Raw genomic sequence first — 23572 nt, forward strand, 5'->3', positions numbered from 1 at the left:
ATTTAATTGTACAATTTTATAATGAAAAAAAAAATGAAATGATTGAAAACATAAAAAAAACCAAGGAGTCGGGAATTCGATTTAGTTTAACATTAGACGAATGGACCAGTTTGAGAAATCGACGTTACTTAAATATTATCGTACATGGAGAAGAAAATGTAATATTCAACTTGGGTCTAGTATTCGTGTCAAAAGAATGCGACGCTATTGAAATAAGCGAAATGGTTGAAAATCGCTTGATTGAATTCAATATCACATTGACGAGAGATATCGTGGCTACAACAACTGATGGTGCAAATGTTATGGTAAAATTTGGACGTGAAAGCCCAGTGGAAAATCTGTTGTGTTTGAATCGTGGGATTCACTTGGCTGTTACAAATGTGCTCTATAAAAAACGTGAAACACTCAAAATAGAGGTAGACGATGAAAATGATGAAGACGACGAAGAAAATGTCTACAGTGACGAATATAACTTTGAAAATGAAAATGATTTCGATGTCGATAACTCATCGAGAAATTTTTCGAGAGATCGAGAGATTTCGATACGCGAAAAATTATAAAATTATTTCGAGAAAGTTCTGCGAAAAACGCAATACTTCAAAAGTATGTTAAATTAGAATTTAGGAGGGAACTAACATTATTTTTGGGTGTGAAAACGGGGTGGGGCTCATTAATTAAAATGATCGAGAGATTTATTAAACTTCGGCACAGTATTAAAAAATCACTGATCGATATTAAATTGGATAATATATGGGTGGAGAAAAATATTTCAGTACTGAACGAAATACTAGAACTGTTGAAACCGATAGAAACCGCTATCGAAGCTTTATCCAGAAGGGATACTAATATTTTGAAATCTGAAGTAATAATAAATTTTTTAATGACAAAGATTTCTTCCATAGACAGTTTTCTGGGAAAGGAATTATTCCGAGAGTTGAAAATTAAAATCGAAGAAAGAAGAAGCCTTGAACTGATTTATTTAACACAAATTTTGAATAATTCTAATTTTATACCGAACAAAACATTCTTTGAATGTTGTAATAAAAGCGAATGTATATCCTACGGTGAAACTGTTATGAAGCGAGTATATCCTTCTTGTATTGACGATTCCACAATGGAAGAAAGTCTTTCAGATTCGGATGAAGATGAAACAATCTTGTGTTTGACGATGGATGAAGAATTAAATAGGGAGTTGTCAAAAACAAATATACAAAATAACGTAAATATAAATAACCTGGACTTTAAAAAATAAATTAAAATATACATGCTGACAGGAGAAAAAACCGATAATTTAAAAAAATTGTTTTCGTCCCTTTTAACAATAAAACCAACTTCGACCGAAACTGAAAGAGTTTTTTCCATTGCTAGAAATTTTTGTACCAAATCTAGAAATACGCTTTCGGATTCTCATTTAAATATTTTAGTATTCTTAAGAAGCTATTTTAAATAAGTTTACTTTTATAATTACATTCTTTCCAGTTAATAGATATATTATGTATTGCTTACTTTTTTAATATTTTGTAAATAAATAAATATATTTTTTATTAATAAAAAATATATTAAATTAAAAAAAAATTTTTTTTACATGTGTCCCGGAATCCCAGGAACGGTCCCAGTCTCCGTCCCGTGTCCTGGGAATTGAAAAAGTCTGGGAATACAGAAACCCTATTTAGGTAGGTAGTTTTTACCTGTTTTTTCATATTAAATTAAATATATTTAAAAGTTATTCGCAAAAATACGACCGCGTGCGGATCGAACACAGCACTGATACGTTTCTTTTAATTTTTTTTTTATTTAATAACTTAATATGCCATAACCCAGAGCCACGCAACCTTTTGATATTCGCGGCACACACTGTTTACGACTCGTAGAGTTTGTCAGCTACGTACATACATACAATGTACTTCATCGGCAGTCGCTAGCTAGTCCCTACATACATAGGTGACATAACGTTTACTAACATAGGTTTTCTCCCTCACACGCGTTAGATCAAAGTGGTACTCGCGGTACAAAAAGGGCCGGGGCACTCACGTTTCGATGCTCTGCCATAACCCATGCAATGATATTTCTTCAGGTACAACACTAGTAAATAATAATAATAAGAATAATTAAATAATTAATCAATTTAAAGTATATTTAAAGCGGTCTGTGGAGTAGTTCTATCCATCGAACATACAATGAAGAGTGCAAATGAGAAGACGCAGCAGCAAGAAGACAATTAGACGGTAAAAATACACAAAGACGTAGAGAGGCCGCTCTCGTCCTGAGAATAGCCTTAAAGTGATGCACGTGCCCCTCCAAGAACATTTGCGACGCGCTGCAACTCCTCAGTAGCTTGAAAAAAGCACGGTAGCGGTTGTTATATAAAACCTTTATCTTCCTCATCGTCTCCCGCTTGTATCTGGTCCATAGTTCTCCAGTATAGAGGCTAGTACAAGAGAACATAAATAATTGTCTATTAACCTCGACACTGGAGTAGTAAAACCATCTTGCCAGCATATTTGCCCTTACACAAATAGCTCTCCTTTGCCTTTCGATGTCACGGTCATCAAAGAGATTGTCCGTCAGCAGGTGTCCCAGGTACTTGACTTCCCTCACGGTTTCAAGATTACGTTCATCCAAAATTATGTTGGGAACGAAATGAGCTATATTATGACTACATATAGCAATTAGTCAGTTAAAAAATATTATTTTTTCATAAGAACAGCAATATTTCGGTTGTTCTTGTGCAATATTGCTGGAAAACTGTCTCGTTCTCCGACGAAATGGTCTCTCAGACTGCATTCGTTGGAGGGGGGGGGGGTCGTGTTGAGGGCTTAATTAAGTGTCGAATTCTTTGACCTTTTAAGTGGGCTGCAACAATTTATATTATAATATCAAAATTAAAAACCACCATCTTAATTTCACTATGTACTTATGGATGAACATGCTTTATATTCTAAGCAACATTCATTAATTTTCCACGTGTACATATGTATGTCCTCCCATCTCAAATGTGATCTCTTGGATACCATTTGAACACTTCTTCTATTCATTCTTCTAGTTACATAACCCGCTCATTGTAGCTTTCAATCACTTAACTTATTTCACCATTCATACATCTCACCCATGTGCTTCGTTTTATCTTTATTCGTCACAATTTCTCCGGATATCGCCATAAAAATAGTAATAAAAATTACTACCCCATATATTCATACGACGTATTCATTTTCGTATAAATCTTAAAGCATAACGTACACAAAAACATCAATGAAAATATGTTATCTACGTTTCTATGGATATAACAAATTAACAATATTGATTCACCGTTTAAAACCACCAGTTGACAAAATGGTGTTCCCCAATGAAAACACCTTAAAAATAATCGTAGCCGAAGTGGTTAAGGTTTGTACATTAAAAAGCATATCCCTCGATAATGATTTTGTACAATTCTACATGAAATTAGTATCTTTGAATCCGGACAACGGTAGACACTTCTCGAAGAAATCACCTCAAGACGAACTGGAATCGTTTATAGACAAGTGTGCCGAAAAAATATCAGGTATTATTCTAATGTGATCAATATTGTCATTTTTTTCCATGCAATGCTAACAATTTGTCATAGATGAAAAATACCCATCAGTTTTGATGATGAAGATGCAATTCCACTTTGAAATACACTATGATTCACTGGAAAATCTGGTGACGAAAAATCAAAACAGCATTGATAAACGTACTCAGCCACTAGTGAATGAAATCGTACAAGCAAGACCTAGTACCAAAGAGGAGTCTGAAAAGCTTCTGCGGCGAATCTCAATATATCTAGTGTTGAAATCTGGACTTGGAAATCCTGGAAATATTCAAGTAATTTAATTTTGATTGAATTTAACCAGAGCTTTGCATATTATTCGATCATTTTTTGCTTAGGTTTTGCGAGAAGGTACTGCAGCTCTCAATAGCATATTCAACATCGATGATCTTAGAGCTTTCGTAGAGCAGAGAAATACAGAAAAAGAAAAACAACTAAGCGAATTGTTGAGCGTCGTTTCTGGCATACGAATATTTAATAAGGATTGTGGTAAAGGGGGTGAAAGTATACCAGAATGTATGTCACTATTCAGAACTGCGGAGATTATTCTCAATATTTTTATATGTTTTAAGTTATAAATTAAATTTCAGTGATCGTAAATCTTTCCGAAGCGGCTGAAGCAACGAGCTTAGCCTTATCTCACTGCCTCATCAGAATCATGGAACGTGTCAACCTCCTCACAACAGCCATAGACACTTACATAGCAATCAATCCCGACACGCGCAACATAGACATCATCATTCCGAAGAGCAAGAACGTAGACCGAGATGCATACAACGTCTTGTGCAAGATACTTTCTGTATATAGGCAGTATGAAATCCTAGTGAGGAAACTGATCAGCGATATGGAGTACGTTCAAGCAAGCAACAAGGAAATCTGCAACAGTTTCACTACCCAACTGAATGATCTGCACACACTGGTCAGATACAGGACGGCCATACCTACGGATCAAGTCTTTGTAAGTGAACTTTTTCGCAATTCCAGACATTTCCATAATCCCATTGTTGAGGCTACTGTACAATGCTCTGGTGAGAAGTATCATGGAGTACGCCTCTATGATCTGGAGTCCTTCAACCAAAATTCCATCTATTAAACTTGAACTTATCCAAGACGCTTTCTCCGGCTGCATTATAAGGAGCAATATGGGATTTACCCATATTTATTTCCTTCAAGTTTTGTCATGGGTATGGTCGGCTACACTTCTCTTGAACACGGGATGAATGTTGCCCTCATCAAGTTCTTGTTTTCTATATTTAGAGGTTTTGTCTCATGTCAGTCTATTCTGGCGGAGATTGGCCTTCATGCTCCGGAGAGTTTGATTCCCCTATTTCATATGCCTCTGGCAAGAACTCTAGCATATTTTAATTCTCCCATTCCTCTGTGTCTTAAATTCAATGGATGGTGTCGTTGACATTTGTCATATCTCTTTTCATTCGCTGTACCGCTTCAACTAGAGCAGTTAATAGTTCACAATTTTAATTGTTAACTGTTGACTTGGCTGTTATATTTTTATTTATTGTATTTAATCTATACCAGGAAGGCCTAACAGGTAACCCCAATGCGCCTTCCTGGCCAGAATCATTGTATATTTTATACAAGTATTATACAAAGTAAATACATATCAATTAACATCCACAACATCTATGGTCAAATTTGTAAATTTGCAGAATTTTTAAACAATTCAGCGAAATTCAGTAAATATAAATCAATTAACATTCACGGATACATTAATGGTCAGATTTGTAAATTTGTAGCATTTTATACAATTCAGCGAAATTCGATATTGCTGAAAACTCGAGATTTGCGAGAAAATGAGTAAGGTTGCCAATTTGTTGGAACCGTTTCAATGAAAATCAGATAAATCGGTAAACTCTGATAAGAAACCATCGACTAGGAGTCACAAATCCAAAGTCTGGCCAGCAGAAATCAGTGGGATTTGAACCTGTGACCACTCTGTTCAAAGCATCAAATGTTAACCACCAGTCTATTCTGCTGATATAAAATAAACTAAAATAAAAATAAAAAACTTATATAGAATATATAATTCGATGATGATCGGTATTCAATCTTCCAGCCGTACTTTGTACAATTGTGGTACCACTGGCGGAAGATGCAGAACAATATGTTCCTCATATCGGCGATGAATAACGTGATGTGGAATTTGGACACGGCACATGAGAAGATGGAAGTTCCCCATTCGATCATAGACTCACTATTGGACGGTAGGCGTATCGTGTCTGACGCCGAAAGAATCCAACGTACAGAAGATAACAAAATCGAGCACACGTTCGGCAAGTGCCAAATAGTGTTTCTGAACGAGAACATATCTGACGATTTCATTTATCAGGTTGTACAATCATCATAATATACATATGTGTAGGTAGAAGATCAGTGATTTTAATTTAAATTTTAGTATTTGGGTTTTTGCAGCTTGTGTTTGTGTACGGGTGCTTTGATTCCTGCCAATCCAAATATGGGCTTGTGTAAATGGGGTGGGAAATATTATGCCTTTTGCGTTCCAGAACATGGAAAACAATTCGGATTGAATCCTAATAGGTAATTAAATTTATTTTTATCATGGTGCCAATACAGGTTGCCCCAAAGTGACACCTATGGTTTGATTATAAATTTGAAATCATATTCAACCAGCAGCATGAGCAAAAAGGTCGCAGGATCGAGTTCCAATGGTTGCTGCTGGCCAAACCTCAATTTGTGACTCCAGGTCGATCGTTTCCTATCAGAGTTTGCCAATTTATCTGATTTTCATTGAAACGGTTCCTGCAAAATTGGCATCCCTGACCATCTCTCTAGCAAAAAATCCGGGATATTCAGCATCTCGATTTTTAGCTGGTTTGTGTAATTACTGCAAATTTCTCCATAGATATCTCTGTGGATTTTGATCGTATTTGCCTTTTATATGCTTCTGTACAATTTTTGAACATAGATGCCGTGTTCAGTATAAAAATATATAATAATTGTATATTTATAATTGATATTTCTTGATCTGTATAGTACACTCGTCGCATAAGAGCGATCTGTAAGACGAATTTGCATGATTGATTGAGTAAAAATAAAAATAAATAATGGTGACAAGTAGTAGGTAGGTTGATTGTTAATTTGGTGAGGAATCATTTCAACAATGAAATCAGATAAATTGGCAAACTCTGAAAGGAAACAGTCGACTTGGCATCAGAAATATCCAAGTCTAACCAGCAGCACTGCAAAAATACTCGGGATAAATTATTTTTAATCGATTTCAAACCACGGCTCGCACTCAGGACCTCTCGATAGTTAGCATTGACGCAACCACTGAGCTATACTGTTGGCTAGAATATAGTAAATAGACTTAATTCTGAACATTACAAGAATTACATGCAAGTATTTATATTAGTAGAAATATGTCGATCAAAAAGTATTACATTAGTTCAATTAAATTTCTAGATATGTCAAGGAAACATTAGAATATGCGAGAAATAATGTAGAAATGATAAATTTCTTGCAAATATATGATGAAGTATATGCAGTGCGTCAAATGCCCACTTTGACAATAAAGCATCAAGAATCAGGTGAGTTATAATAATGTGAAATGTGTATATAAATTTATGTAGTTATGTATAATAGACTTAACTCTTAAAGAAATTATTGAGATATTTATGATTGTTATAGTTAAAACCGAGGACAAAGGTGTACAGACAGAACTGCATCCGATTCCGACATATATAGACAAAAATTACATTTGGAATATTTGGGACTATAAGAAGAAAATTTGTCAAATGGTAGCTATGTATTTATATGTATGGTGATTATATAATATATATATTGTTTATTTCGTATTAAAATAAAATTTAAGGCAAACCTCGTGAATTGCAAGACTCATTCTACACAAACGCATATAAGTGCATCCAAAGTGGAAAACAGTTGCCAAACAAATACAGTCTCAGTAAAGGTCACAGAAAAAAATATTTAATGTGGATGTGGAGTAATTGATACAATTTTTTTATAATATGTAATATTAATATTAAAAGCAAATCACTTTTTTAATAAATATTTTAGTATGGTAAATATATGTAACATTTCTTTTTCTAATATATACAGTTTAATTCCATGATCTTAAGCTCAATCTAAATTGTGGAACACGACTCTACTTTTGAGCCTAGAAGTACTACATTATTTATTCACTGGATTTTATTTTATAAAAATGAAAAATACTTAATTAAAATCTTTACACTTTAAGCCTAAAAGATCTTTCTTTGCACTCTTTGCTAAGCTAATATTATGGGCGGCCGATTTCATTTGATTGCGTTTCTTACACGCGTTATCAACGTCGATTTTCATATGCCGCATACTCTCCGGTAGTACTTGTCCTGGTATATGACATTTGGCTAATTTCCCCTGAAAAGAAATAAAATAAATAAAACATAAACATTACATACAAACAACACAAAACAGGTATACCTCAAGTCCGTCCAACTTCTCTTCATAAGTCTTAATTTCAGTATCGTTGGATCGTTTTTTCTTTTGAAATTCCTCCTCGCTCATGTCTTTCGCAATCTTATCCTTGACCTGCTTGAGATCATTTTTGAACTTTTCCAAATTGCGTCTGTCCGCTTCGATCTGTCTATCCGCTGCTTGTATGTTCTGCTCCAATGCTAATATGTATGGCTCCAATTCCATCTTTTCCATTTGCAAGTCGGTGTACCAGCAATGTACACTCATGGGATCCATAGCTCGGAGATTTAGAACTCTTTTATACTCGGCCATCTGTGTGAGGAGGCCGTCCGCCTGTGACGACAGATCTCTAGTATCGAGACCCATGAATGATAGCAATTCATCGTAATCTTTACCTATAAATTGTTTTGGTTAATGCTTTCTTTAGATATTTTAGTATTTATTAACCTTATATAATTAAAAAATTCAGATGTGACCAACTCATGACTTTATATCTTTGTATGTATGTATTTGAGGAATTAAAAATAAAATTTGATAGTGAAAAATACGTATACTTTCACACATATCGGCTATGAGAGCATTTTCAATACAAATTGAGTGCAAATGTAGGGAAACATACACAAGACAAAAGTTCTACTTCCGGTTGTCAGATTTTGTTCAAATTTTTTTTATTACCTACCATCATTATAAATATTATAAACATAAAATATCAAGAAGATAGAAATAATTTAAAAGGTCAAAATAAAATAATGAAATATTATTTTTAAAAAAAATACTACTTCCGGTTTATGAATTCTCGCCAAAACCTTATCACCTGTAAGTTAGAACGTAAAAAATACAAATATAAATTTTCAGCTTGATTCGTTCAGTGGCGTGGAAAAAATTGAGTGGTCACATTTTTAACTTTTCTAAGAGGAAAATTTCCCACTTCGGGTTTATTAAATTTAATGATTATTTTTTTATTTTCATCACATTAATACACGGATTATATCTAAATTTTCTCGTGAAGAGTACACATATTTAACGGGTCGAAAAAAATAATGGAAGAAAAATCGAACAAGAGTAAACTGCCACTTCCGGTTGTCGGGTGTTCACTAAATTTTATATATAACTTAGTAGTGCGCTTTAGCTTCTAGATATGAAATTTCAGTTCAATACACTAGAAGTTTTCTGAGAAGAACATAAAAAACCACGATTCTCTAGAGTAAATGTTATGTAAACTTCCGGTTGAGGTAAAAATATTTAAAAAATATGAGTTGACAAAATTTATCATGTAAAAAAGTTTCAGTCCAATTCGTTAAGTGGTTTAGGAGACGATTTAATACAAAAACTTTAAAAAGAGATGACACCAATAAGAGAAGGTACCGAATTTTCGCATGATCATAAAACTTCATCTATTATTACTATGTACATAGATAATTAGTTAAGGTATTTTAGGTCATATAAAACAAGATGAGATCAGACCTTCATTAACTTATCAAGTATCCTTTTTGGAAAAATGACATCTACATACATATATAGTATACCTACAATGCTTTTTACCTCTTTGTAGAATTGCATCCATACATGTTATGTGTCGTTAAAAAAACTGCAATATTTTCTAACAATTCAACGATTTTATTAATAATAAAAATCCAAAAGTTTGTATCACAATATTTCTATATTGAAAGATTACATTCATAACTTAAAATCTAGCATTGGAAACTTGACAAGACTTTCAATCTTCTTCGCAACACCAAAGAGCAGAGACTCAGAACAATTCGGACCCATCAACTGCAGCGACAGAGGCAGCTTCCTATTGGAGAGTTTGATCGGCAATGAGATAGCTGGCACACCAGCCATATTTGCCGGTTGTGTGCAAAAATCATGAACAGCACACTGATCTCTATTATCCAACCTAACGAAATCACTATAGAGCGGAGCGTCACTTAACGTAGTCGGAGTCAACAGCAAATCGACACACTCTTTATCATCACACCTGCCAAAGACTCTGTCAAAGTCGTCTTTGATCAACCGTCGAATCTTCATAGCCTTCATGAAATAATCATCATAGTTTTGAGTCAGCAGGAAATAGTTTCCGGCTAAGATTCGATTGCGCACAACGTCGTTGAAACCTTCAGCTCGGGACTTGGCATATAGCTCGTTAGTCGACGAGCAACCTTCAGCTCTATAACCGTACTCCAATCCGTCATAACGAGCCATATTACTCGCCACTTCGCATTGATTCAATATTGAATACACGGCTATGGAAGCCGAAGTGTACGGCATTGAAACTATTTTAACATAAGCACCTTCGTTCTCCAACAAATCGACGACTTCCATCCAAGTGTCTAATACTTCAGGACTCAAACCTTCACAACGGTACTCTTCAGGTATTCCTATTCTCACCGATTTCAAATCAACGTCGTTCACATTGACTGTTTGGAATTCATCTTTCAAAGTAGTCGAATCGAAGCTATCAGGTCCGGCTATGCAATTGAATATTGAAATGCAATCATCGACATTCCTAGTCAGTATTCCGGGTACGTCCATAGAATTGACTAAGGGTATCAGGCCGTGTCTCGAGACCATTCCGTAAGTAGGTTTAAATCCGACAAGTCCACACAAAGCTGCTGGATTCCTCGTTGAACCACCGGTGTCAGATCCAATTCCGGCTAAGCAAACTCCCGAAGCTACAGCAACGGCAGATCCACCTGAACTTCCTCCAGCTATTCTAAAATCATCACCATCTTTAGATTCATATCCAACGTTGAATTCAGAGCCCCAAATATTTCTAGTCGGTCCGTATACAGAATCGACAGTCCCCGAGCCCATTGCGAATTGATCTAAGTTAGTTTTGCCGACTATTACAGCTCCGGATTTCTTCAGCTTGGATACGACTGTGGCGTCGTACATTGGTGTGAAGTTCTCAAGCATTTTTGAAGCGCAAGTGGTTTTGGCATTTAGTGTGCAAAAGTTGTCCTTGACGGCTATTGGAATGCCGTTCAATGGTTTCGTTGGATCTTTTTGTAGTTCATCAGCTGTATGTTGAGCTGTCGGTAGGAGGGTGATGAAAGCGTTTAGATGTTGGACATCTTCAACTCTCTTCAGCGATAGTTTCATCAGCTCTGAAGGCGATAGTGAACCATCTTGGAACTTTTTCTGGACGGCCCTTATACTCAGCGAAAGTAATTTGTCCATTTTAATTCAACATTTGCACACTGAATATGATGCTATAACTGTCAGTGCACTTTAAGGTTATGTTGACGTTTCTCAAACTAGGACGACTTGCGCAATTATTACACAATGTGTTAGTGCGATACGAATATCTAAAATGATACATTTAATAATTAGTTCTAAATTTGATAAGACTTGAAATTAATATTGAGAATATTAAAACTGATAAACTTACCTTAATTTGAAAATATATTAAACTTCAGTGAATATTAAAAATAAAATAAAAAATAAACACATAAATACAACTACAGATGTAACTTTGTAAGGCACATTATTTTAATAAAAAAATTGTAATACTTTACGCGCCACAGTTTGACATTTTTAGTAGCGCTAACGCATAAAAAATGTGAATTTTTAACTACATATACTTCTTTCAAATATGCGTATGTATATGTATTATTACAAGTTGAATAAAAAACACTATCTTTAAGTATGTTGGAATAAGTTTTAACCGTATAATTAATGTTTCAATTGAAACTTGTACGTAAACAAACTTGTAAGTAAAATGCACTGACTTTTTGAAGTCTCCCGATCTTCGAGCTGATCCAGTTGCTCCAAATCACGAGGCTGCATCTCTTTCGATAAGCGTTCGCTTTCAGTATTCAAATCGCTGTCAAACGGGGTGACGGTTTTGGTCCTAAAAGGCGCAAATGTCGCACGAATTTCAAGTATCATTTTGATTTTAAATTTATAAAATAAGAAATCTATTATATTTACATTAATGATAAATCAATATATAATTTTACCGTCATTGTATACGTTGCAAAAAATATTGAATTTGTTAGTAACTAAGCAAGGCTGTATAGTAAATACGACAACGATTTTTCTCATTGGACTAATTTTCGAATATCTTTGGATTATTATATACTGGAGTATTTATTTATTGAACTTATATAAATCAGTTACCTTTAATTAAATTTTTTTAATTTAATATTTTGTATTTAATCAAATGTACGTATTTGGTGTAATGAATAGTCCTCTCCTCAGTTTGTCCTAAACATGAGAAAAAGACAAAGATAGAAAAACTCCGCTAAAAATCAGCAAACTCCATTTGTAAATCAGCATTTATGTACATATGGGTTCGGTGATTATTGCTCACAAAACGTTCGCCCAAAAGTCATTAAAATCTCTATAACGGAACATCTGACAGCCGAAAAATCCATCATACTAACAATAACTATCATACTAATGAGAACTGGAGTGCCAAATATTCCGTATTCGCGATTTTCATGACAAAAATTGTCTTTTGGGCGAACGCAACGTGCGTAATAATCCAATTACCGTACATACATATGTACGGTAAACGGTTTACATTCCAAATGTGAATCGTTTGCGCGGATCTCCCGTCGCACGAAAATGCGGCGTACTATTTCACTAATGTTTTTTTTACGAGATTTGTATTATTATCATAAAAAAAACATTCGTGCAATAATATTTGCGTAGTTTTCTGTATGCCGATTTTTCTGCACGCCGATATTTCATACGCCGGAAAACCGCGCACGCGATTTTCGTAGCGGAGGTTATCCTGGTAGCGATTCACTTTGCGATATAATCAGGCGCAGCTCGTGCATAGGAACTGCAGCGCTGCAGCACCACCAGAAAAAATCACATTTGTATGCATTTACAACTTGTGAATATAATTTAAATAAGAATGATTAGATATTTGACATTATGGGGGATGAACGAATGAGACGACTGGCATGTTAATGCACGTGTTTATTATATGACAGCTAAAGGCAGAGTGAGTAGTGGCTCTCCGAACCCAGCCGAGTTGGTCCCCACTCGCAGGAAGGCAACCAAACTCGACCATGTCGTATAAGCGAGCCGCCACAACATAATCATTATTAATGAGTATGTCAAATATATCTAAATACAAGTTGTAAGTGCGATTTTTTTGAAATTTTTCTGGGGGTGCTGCAGCGTTGCAGTTCCTATGCACGAGCCGCGCCTGGATATAATCACTGAACTATTCTACGTCACCAACTTTAATAACCCACAGCCATTTTTGAGTAGGCATTACTGATTTTTTTTCCATCGATGTTATAATTGGAGAAGGTAATTTTTACGAACCAGATCAATTAATAAGATCCTCCTTCTATGTATTTGAAGCAGAAATACAAATTAAAAATGAAAAACAAAACAAATAAGAGGAAAGTTTTCATGGGCGTTATTGAAGGGGTTACGTGCAGCCACACAGCCACACAGTACTCATTGACGTGTCTTGTGGGTGTCATTCGGTGTCCTGCTGACTTCAACCCGCCGGCTCCATCCTTCAAGACGACTCCAGGTCCTGGCCTCTCCTTCACCACACCACACCACACCACACCACACCACACCATACCGACTGTCGAACCACACGCCACACTCTTCGTCACATTACCATTACCACTGGTACAGAAGTGCCTGCACATTACCCACCTACACAAGCCTACCTGTCATAATTCATATTGCACATCACACACACACATTGCAGACACGTGTATTATATGAATATAAAGGACACACGTCAGATCAACATTTGAAATTCGCATTGTTCAGTTGGCTTATTTACGTTTTCAGGTTCGGCTTGAGGAGTGCATGAGTTACGAGGTTAGAGTGCAGGTCTTTAGTCAAGATGCTGACTAAATTCGAGACTAAGTCGGCTCGCGTCAAAGGCATATCTTTCCACCCGCTGAGGCCGTGGGTGTTGGCCAGTTTGCACAATGGTGCCATTCAATTGTGGGACTATCGGATGTGCGCGCTCTTGGACAAGTTCGAAGAGCACGATGGACCCGTTCGCGGCATTTGCTTCCACTCGCAACAGCCACTCTTCGTATCCGGAGGAGACGATTATAAGATAAAGGTCATTTTTACATCAATATAACCATACATAATTCTAAGCCAATTAGTTTTATTCAGTACAGTTCTATACTATTATACATATATAACCACAGAATTGACACATAATTCTTTGAACAGAGTAGTCACGGGTTCAAAGCCCGCTGGTTTCTGCTGGCTAGACCTTGGATTTGTGACTCCAGGTCGGTCGTTTCCTATCAGTTTGCCAATTTATCTGATTTTCATTGAAACTGTTCCAAAAATTCGAGTTTTCAGCAATTTTGAATTTCGCTGAATTGTATAAAATGCTGCTAATTTACAAATTTGACCATAGATATCTCTGTGGATATGAATTGATATGTATTTATGTACTTTGTATAATATTGTAACGTGGGGATTAACCGTCGCCTAAAGTGCATTCGGGGGCTAACAATGGAAACCTCCCAATTGGCCTAGCGGGACTCTAAGTGGTCGGTAGAATTCCTAAAATCTTGAGAACGTGAGACACTTAAAACTGTCTAGACAATGGAGAAACAAACGGATCGGGGAAGCTATAGTGAGTCATATTCTGCCTTATTCTGGCATTCTGGAACGAGCGGTGGCTGCACATGGACCTCCTGAATCAGTCAATATACATATGTTGTGAAGTGACTTTGGCCAGTGCCACTTTAGTATGCGGTCTACCTTCACATATCTACTTTAGTTTGCGATCTACCTTCACGTTTTTTACTTTAATATGCGGTCTCACTATCTCAGTTCTCGCGTCTGACAGTGAGACTGAATAATACCGACCCTAAAAACCTAATCTTAAATGAATAGGGCCAACCCTAACTTAACCTTACCTAACCTGACCCTTAAATCAACAAGTGTTGGCTGCTAAGATGCGTTTTTTTTGTGAAAATATTGATGAAATAAAACTTAAAAAAAAAACATATCTTAGCAGCCAATACCTATTTATTTAAGGGTCAGGTTAGGTTAGGTTAAGTTAGGGTTGACTCTATTCATTTAAGATTAGATTGTTAGGGTCAGTGTTTTCTTCGCTGCTGAGAATATATTTCGATAGAAATCCTTCGACAGAATTATAAGGCAGCTGGAAAAAACAAAAATTATAATAAACCGGTCATTGCTACGATACAAATAAAAAAATAGTCGACTACGATTCAAAGATAGATCGCATGCTAAGGTAGACCGCATACTAAAGTAGCACCCTTTGGCCTTCTATTTGGATCCTCCACCCACCCCTACGCAACAATATTAATAATATTTGTATAAAATGTACAATGTTTCTGGCCAGGAAGGCGCATTGGGGTTACCTGTTAGGCCTTCCTGGTATAAATTAAAGATAAAATAAAATAAAATAATATTTTCAATATTGCTTTCTATCTTTAGGTGTGGAATTATAAGCAAAGGCGTTGCATATTCACCCTTTTGGGTCATTTAGATTACATTAGAACGACAGTATTCCATCAAAAATACCCGTGGATCCTCAGCGCTTCCGACGACCAGGTACTTTCTCATGGCATAAAACATATTGTATATGTATTTACATCATAACCACATTTTTATGAAATGTATAGACCATCAGAATTTGGAATTGGCAATCGAGGCAATGCATTTGCGTCCTGACTGGACACAACCACTATGTCATGTGTGCTGGTTTCCATCCGACCGAAGACCTGGTCGTGTCGGCATCGCTAGATCAGAGTGTTCGGGTCTGGGACGTGACTGGATTGAGGAAGAAAGTCGCCCCAGGACCGGCTGCTCTTTACGACAATTCGAGGAACCTTCAAGCGCCCGATCTCTTCGGACAAGTATGCCAATTATTTAAAGTTAAAATATGTATGCATGTACTTGATAATAAAATGATGTAATTTCAGGCTGACGCAGTCGTCAAGCACGTGCTCGAAGGCCACGACCGTGGAGTCAACTGGGCATGTTTCCATCCTACTTTGCCGCTTATTGTATCGGCCGCTGACGATAGACAAATTAAATTGTGGAGAATGAACGATTCTAAAGTAAGTATTCTTATATGAAATTTTGATAGTTTTCAATTGGAAAAGTTGATTAATCTGTTTGTCTAATCTTTTCAGGCTTGGGAAGTTGATACGTGTCGCGGTCATTATAATAATGTATCGTGTGTTCTGTTCCACGCTCGTCAAGAAGTCATGATATCGAACGCTGAAGATAAATCTATTCGCGTTTGGGATATGAGCAAGAGGACGTGTTTGAATACTTTCAGAAGGGAATATGATAGGTGATTGTCTACGGTTTCAATATAATACTGTTTTGTAGTGATTTTTTTTTATGTTATGGATGTGTTTTTTAGGTTTTGGGTTCTTGCTGCTCATCCTACATTGAATCTGTTTGCTGCTGGTCACGATTCTGGAATGATTCTATTCAAGCTTGAGAGAGAACGGCCGGCGTACGCCGTACATGCGAATCTCTTGTATTACATCAAAGAAAGGTTTTTGAGGAGGCTCGATCTGACGACATCTGTCGATTCAGCCGTCATGCAGATTAAAGGAAACAGCAGAACACCGCCGTATAGGTGTTTATTTTATCTATATTTAATTGATTGTTTACACCAGGCAACATAAACAATTACCAGAGCGGAAAATTATTTATCTTTACTAAGTTTGACCCGCTTAATTCGAATATGACAATGATTTTTGTTGACTTTCTCTCGCTTACGAAATATGAGCGTTTAAAAAAATGGGCAATTTTTACAGATTTTTTATACATTTATTGCTGTGCCAACAGTGACTATTGAAATCAATAGTCAGATGTTTTTTTTTATATTGATTGTGAGTTTTTAATACTTTAAATTAATTATCTAGCGAATTTTAAGTCAAAATTTTTTTTTCGTAATACTATGAGCTTATTTAGCTGATTTTTCACTTAACCCAAGTTGGTTGTTGGTTTTCAATATCAATATTTTATTTTTATTTTATCTGAACGTACTTATTCAAGCCATACATGATTTTAAATTGAGTTTAACAATAAGTGGTATGTAATTAAGAGCGCATCACTCCATCTCACTCGCTAGCCTAGCCTAGCTGAGCCTAGAACATTTCATATTGTAATTTATGCTTATTTTCACACATTTTTTCCTCATAATATGAGTTAATTTCTCTAATTTTTCACATTATCAGGTTTATAAGGATTGATTTTTTTATGCCAATATTTATTTGTTTTATCGAAACGTACTAAGTCCAGCGGTGAATGATGTTAAATTGAGTTTAAAAATGCACACAAATGGATGATGCAAGAGCGACATGAAGAATAGAGATTGCATCACTCACTCTCGCTTACGAAGGATGAACGATGAGCCTGGAATATTTCATATTGTAATTTAAAATCATTTACCGCTCGAATAAATACGTTCAGATAAAGTAAAAAAATATTGAAATTGAAAACCAACTCTTATTAAAATAAAAAAAAATTGCTTAATTAGCTCATAGTATTACGGAATTAAAATAATTTTGACTTAAAATTCGCTATATGATTAACTATACGTATTTTAAAGAAATTAAAAAATCACAATCTATAGAAAAAACATCTGAATATTGAATCCAATGCTTACTTTTGACACAGTAATACTAGATTTTGAATTGATTTCTCTTAAACGAGAGTCAGTCAACAAAAATTATAATTGTATTCGAATTTAGTTGGTTAAACTTAGTAAAGATTGATCAGTCTCTGCTCCGGTAAGTACAAAATGTGATTTTTTTTATTGCTCAGTGCTATTTTTAGCAATGGAAGGGGAGAAAATTAATAGTTAAAATGTAAAAAAAATGAACCAATACATCATTTTGATTTCTAGTATGTCATATAACCAAGCCGAGTCGTGCATTCTTCTAACACATCGGCCGCAAGGGGGTGCCGAAAAGTATTGCTATGAACTGTATTGCGTGCCTCGAAGCGGCGATGGTAATAATACCACTCCATCCTCTGCAGAAGAGCCGAAGAGAGGATCTGCCATCACAGCCCTTTGGGTCGCCAGAAATAGATTCGCAACGCTCGATAGAAACAATCAAGTATGAAATCTCACCGCTAATCCTTTCATTACACATCACCCGTACAGACGTAACAACTCCGTCGTTCTTTGCTTCAGCTCGTAATCAAAAACTTAAAGAACGAGGTCACAAAGAAAGTGCAAACGCCTCCGTGCGATGAAATATTCTACGCTGGAACCGGCATGCTTCTGCTGAGAGACCCTGAAAATCTCACTCTGTTCGACGTTCAGCAGAAACGCACAATGGCTCAGGTTGTAATTTACTTCATTTAACAATAGTTAATCTATTGAAATCACCGTCAATAATATTGTACAATTGCAGGTCAAGATCGCCAAGTGCCGATACGTGATCTGGTCCGCTGACACGTCACTCGTAGCTCTTCTAGCGAAGAATTCAGTAACACTTTGCAACCGAAAGCTAGAAACCCTCTGTTCTATACATGAAAACACTCGCGTCAAATCGGGAGCTTGGGACGATTCCGGTTTGGTGTTTATTTACACGACAACTAATCATATCAAATACACTTGCACTAATGGGTGAGTAGTATTGATTCGTCACGCTTTGACTGGTTTTTTTTATTTATTTTTATTATTAAATTACGTGTGTGTTTTTATGTGATTGTAGCGATCATGGTATTATACGTACGTTGGATGTGCCCGTGTATGTGACCCGTGTGAAGGGTTCGCAAGCGTACTGCTTGGATAGGGAGTGTCGTCCGAGAGTGATGAAGATCGATCCTACCGAATACAAGTTCAAATTGGCTCTCATCAATCGCAAGTACGATGAAGTCTTGAACATGGTCAGGACGGCTAAGCTCGTCGGGCAGTCTATTATTTCATATCTGCAACAGAAAGGTTCGTTTTTGTGTTTGAATTTGTTTTGTTGTCGTTTTGAATTGGGATTTGAATGTTGTTTTTGTATGTAGGTTATCCGGAGGTGGCTCTGCACTTTGTCAAGGATGAAAAGACTCGTTTTACGTTGGCGTTGGAATGCGGTAATATTGAGGCTGCTCTGGAAGCCGCCAAGTCTATCGACAGTACTCCTTGTTGGGATAGATTGGCTAAAGCCGCCTTGGCTCAAGGCAATCATCAAGTTAGTTCGATTAACTTTTTAGTTTCTTATTCGGGTACGGTTGATAAGATTCGAATTAGGTGTATAGGGAGGGTGATAGGTTTCGACCGATTCCCGGCCTATGGAAACACTGTTTGTGTTTGTAGGAGGATCGTTTATTTATGTTCAGTTGTTACAATGGTAATTGTATGTACGAAGAAGTTGAGCTTCGGAGAAGTGAGCTGTCTGAACTCCAGAGGTTCACTCTGGCGTTTGGAGCTGGTGCGTTGGTTTATATACGTTGGGGCTTGAAGCGTGCCGTGTGCAATGTCTTTGTCTTCAGGACACGTGTTTTATCCGTATGTTGACCTGTTTTCAGGACGCGTGTTTTATCCGTATGTTAACCTCAGCTCTGGGCATCGTTTGTTTTATAGCTATGGCATCAGCGCCAGGACGTCGTTCATTTAAGAATGCGATCACTGCAGATACAATGTATCCTTACACGTGTGCCACATGCAGACGTCTTTGTCATCAAGACACATGTTGCAGTTGTATGATGACATCACTCTTGGGTTTCGTTCGTTTTACGATCGAGCGATGAACTCTTTCTTCTGGAATAGTCAAAGGGGACGTTGTCCTCGAGTATCGATTAGTTCTGCCTTTTTGATTCGGAATAGCACAAGTTGTGCTATATTTAGTCAGCAGTATGCCAAGCACTGAGAGGTTACCGGGTTCGATCCTGTGCTAATCTTTAATACTGCTGGTCAGACTTGGATTGTGTGACTCCAAGTCGATCGTTTCCTATCAGAGTTTGCCAAATTATCTGATTTCATTGTTGAAACTGTTCCTCCATCAAATTGGCAAAATCCTTTCTACTCACCATGTCACCAATATCTGAATTTGATTTATGTGCAATATTTAAAAATTTGTGTACAAGTCTTAATCCATAGATGTCTTAATTCATTGATTAATTAAAAATTGATTTCGTATTCTTCGGCATCTTGAAATTCAGCGATTTATGTAATAAAAAATGGTACAATGTTTGTAATTGGCTTGGAAGGCGCATTGGGGTTTACCTGCTAGGCCTTCCTGGTATATATCTATGTAAATAAAATTTAAATGACAAGGATGGATTGAAAATTGAAACATTTGTATGGTATGAATTGGTTAACATGTAACTTAGGATAGTAATGATGAAGATGCAGAATGCAAGGCAGTTAAATAAATGGCTAACAGATGAATTCAAAATATATTATACTAGTATAGAAGAGATTTGGTGAAGTTTTTTCCGACTAGTTGGGTTATGAAAGGTTGACGACGATGAATCTTTCGATATGAAGGTATGTTACTTATGATTGGTGTTATTTCAGATTGTCGAAATGTGCTATCAACGTACAAAGAGATTCGAAAAATTGGCTTTCTTATATCTGGTCACTGGAAACCTTGAAAAGTTGAAGAAAATGATGAAGATTGCTGAAATTCGCAAAGATACGTCTTCGCACTTTCAAACTGCGCTTCAGCTCGGTGACACTAAGGAAAGGATTAGAATATTGAAAAATTGTGGACAGGTATGATTATATTATATTATATTCTAGCTAAAGTCGTTGCTATTGACCTGTTCTGATATTAGAGATCTCCGACTAGTTCATACAAATGTCAAATTTATGATGCTTTTCAGAAAACCTTGGCATATATGATTGCGTCTACCTTTGAATTCACCGAGGAGGCTGACCAGCTCAAGGAAACCCTCGAAGAGAAAGGTTGCACTTTACCAGCTGTCAATCCAAACGCTAAATATATCAGAGCACCTCTACCTGTACACAACTGCCAAACTAACTGGCCTCTTCTGACGGTTTCCAGGTGCTTATTATAATATGCAAAAATCCCTATTTATCTTAACTGTACTTTCAATTTATTAAGGGAACAATGTAAACGTTCATTTTATAAAATAAATGTACATTTAAAATTTTTTTTGTACATTAAAAAAAGTTTCTGTACATTACAAAAAAATTGTGTGCATTTCTAAATGACGGATACAGATTGCATTATAAAATTTGCTTTGATCATGGAAAAAAATATTTGCTACTTAAAAAGTGGATAAAATGTCCATTAAAATGACAGATGAACTGTATCGTCAACGTCGCGAATACCAAAATAGGAACCAACGTTTCGTTAGGTTTTATTTATTTATGGTTTGGTTAGGTTAGGTTAAGTCAGGATTGGTTTTATTTATTTAAGATTATATTTCACTAGCGAGAAACAAAAGTAAACACTTTTGACAGTTGACAATATTGTCAACAGCGGAAGACTGCAACGTTGCCTCTTTTAGTATCTATTCTAATGCTAAAATCTATTTATTCGAATGATCGTTTCATATTTTTTAATGGTCACTATAATGCCAAAATATTTTATTCGATGCACAATACGAGATTGTTTAATGCACCGAAAATAATGCAATTTTTTTTTAAGATTTAATGCACAAAGTATTTTTCTCAACGTACGGTTAAATCGTACCCATTTATTAATTGTACCATTCCTTGCAGAGGATTCTTTGAAGGGCAAGTACTGAGCAGAGGAGCAGCTTCAGTACAATCAGCGCTGAGCGTCGCTCCAGGAATGGCCGCCGAACCAATCGACAGTGCCGAACAAATCGGCTCCGCCTGGGGTGATGATGATGATATTTTGGACGGTGATGAAAAACCTGAGGTAACAATCTTTCAAATAAGTTTTAGATCATTGGAATTTTTGTATTGATGATTGTATTCTGTTTAGGGTGAAGTCTCCGCTGCATCGGAAGGTGCTGGTTGGGACGTAGGAGACGACTTGGACATTCCCGAAGAACTTTTGACGCCGTCTGGACCCGTTGGCTCCGGTGACGGTGAAGGTTATTATGCTCCGCCTACTCGAGGCCGCTCGTTACGTGCTACTTGGCCTGATACTTCTCGTTTACCCGCCGATCACGTGGCCGCTGGATCATTCGAAACAGCATTCAGGTATAATCCGATACTGTTCTGGTGTTGTATTTGAAAGTTTTCTCCTACTTATGGTGGATTGTGTGTTTTAGACTGCTCAACGAGCAAGTTGGTATTGTTAATTTCGCTCCATACGAAGGTCTGTTCATGGCTTCGTACGCTACATCTGGATTATGCTTCTCGGCACTGCCCAATTTGCCTTCTTTGTACACGTATCCGCAACGGAATTGGAAGGATGCCACACCTAAGAATGGACTTCCAGCTCTGAGTATGTTTTTTAGCATATAATTTTAATACATATGTATATTGATTTTTGTTATTTACTGTGTTGTTTTTATCGACAGCTATAAAATTGAGCGATTTAGTCCAACGACTGCAGCAGTGCTATCAGTTGGCGACGTACGGAAAATTCTCCGAGGCCGTTGAAAAGATGAGATCTATCATACTAGCGATCCCATTACTCATCGTCGAGAATAAGCAAGAAATAGCTGAAGCTCAGCAGCTGTTGCAAATATGCAGAGAATATGTGCTCGGTCTTCAAATGGAGACGATTAGAAAAGGTAAATGGAATATTTCATATTTGACACCTCATCGTATGTGTGTCGTATTACAAATATTATTATTTCAGGATTGCCTAAGAATACACTTGACGAGCAGAAGCGCAACTGCGAACTCGCCGCATACTTCACACATTGCCGTCTCCAACCCGTTCATCAGATTCTTACGCTGAGAACGGCCCTCAACATGTTCTTCAAATTGAAGAACTTCAAGACGGCAGCATCGCTTGCCAGACGACTACTCGAGCTCGGCCCGAGCGCCGAGGTGGCCCAACAAGCTAGGAAAGTTTTACAGGCATGCGACAAGAATCCTGTCGACGAGCACAGGTTACTGTACGACGAGCACAATCCCTTCAATCTGTGCGGCGTCAGCTATAAGCCGATCTATCGTGGAAAGCCCGAGGAGAAGTGCTCGTTGTGTGGTGCCACATTTTCTCCCGAGTACAAGGGCACGCTCTGCACCGTTTGCAATGTTGCCGAGGTCGGCAAGGATTGTATCGGTTTGAGAATTTCAGCATTGCAATTCCAGTCGAGATAATCATCCACATATAAGACTATCATCATTCAAAAGTATTCTATGCCATTGATCGGTGTGAGGTATGCCGTTTCTTTTCCTCGTAAAAATGCATTTGATTTGTAATGTAATAATATACATATATATATATCTATATTATATTGTTTTATTTTTGCAAAGAATAGTTGAAAGATTTTTAACACCTGTTTATCAAATAAGATGTTTAGAAAATTATGTGAGTAATGCTTTTTGTATTACAAAATTACACTTATTATAAATTATAAATATATTATATTATTGAAAACATTCTTCTTTATCACGAATATTATGTGTAATCAAATAAATTTCTTATAGTTTATAATTGATTTTTATTTAAATATTCAAAAAATTCATACAAGTAAATCAACAAAATT

At 36.4% G+C, this 23572-nt stretch overlaps 4 protein-coding genes across 4 annotated transcripts; 2 read left to right on the plus strand and 2 right to left on the minus strand.

Moving 5' to 3' along the window:
* Positions 1-679: 679 nt before the first annotated feature.
* On the plus strand, positions 680-7535 carry LOC143918608 (cilia- and flagella-associated protein 206). Its single transcript, XM_077440548.1, has 11 exons — positions 680-862; positions 3044-3117; positions 3228-3541; positions 3605-3843; positions 3907-4084; positions 4159-4526; positions 5643-5915; positions 5982-6124; positions 7010-7134; positions 7235-7344; positions 7419-7535. The coding sequence occupies exons 1-11, from the start codon at positions 680-682 to the stop codon at positions 7533-7535; spliced, it is 2124 nt and encodes a 707-aa protein (XP_077296674.1).
* Positions 6921-11866, minus strand: LOC143918979 (uncharacterized). Its single transcript, XM_077441114.1, has 3 exons — positions 11749-11866; positions 8024-8412; positions 6921-7960 (listed from the first exon to the last, which is right to left on the minus strand). The coding sequence occupies exons 1-3, from the start codon at positions 11804-11806 to the stop codon at positions 7778-7780; spliced, it is 630 nt and encodes a 209-aa protein (XP_077297240.1). The 5' UTR covers positions 11807-11866; the 3' UTR covers positions 6921-7777.
* GatA (glutamyl-tRNA(Gln) amidotransferase subunit A, mitochondrial) lies at positions 9618-11572 on the minus strand. Its single transcript, XM_077441113.1, has 2 exons — positions 11409-11572; positions 9618-11325 (listed from the first exon to the last, which is right to left on the minus strand). Exon 2 carries the CDS (start codon positions 11195-11197, stop codon positions 9695-9697), a length of 1503 nt encoding a protein of 500 aa, XP_077297239.1. The 5' UTR covers positions 11198-11325; positions 11409-11572; the 3' UTR covers positions 9618-9694.
* A 1542-nt stretch (positions 11867-13408) lies between the features above and the next one.
* On the plus strand, positions 13409-23516 carry alphaCOP (coatomer subunit alpha). Its single transcript, XM_077440992.1, has 19 exons — positions 13409-13520; positions 13793-14075; positions 15440-15556; positions 15628-15861; positions 15928-16065; positions 16141-16304; positions 16377-16598; positions 17874-18087; positions 18165-18317; positions 18388-18602; positions 18691-18920; positions 18992-19158; positions 20487-20684; positions 20795-20976; positions 21660-21822; positions 21889-22109; positions 22181-22356; positions 22433-22648; positions 22717-23516. The coding sequence occupies exons 2-19, from the start codon at positions 13848-13850 to the stop codon at positions 23181-23183; spliced, it is 3705 nt and encodes a 1234-aa protein (XP_077297118.1). The 5' UTR covers positions 13409-13520; positions 13793-13847; the 3' UTR covers positions 23184-23516.
* Positions 23517-23572: the final 56 nt, after the last annotated feature.

This window comes from Arctopsyche grandis, chromosome 11 (genome assembly GCF_051622035.1).
Source record: "Arctopsyche grandis isolate Sample6627 chromosome 11, ASM5162203v2, whole genome shotgun sequence".
NCBI lineage: Eukaryota > Metazoa > Arthropoda > Insecta > Trichoptera > Hydropsychidae > Arctopsyche > Arctopsyche grandis.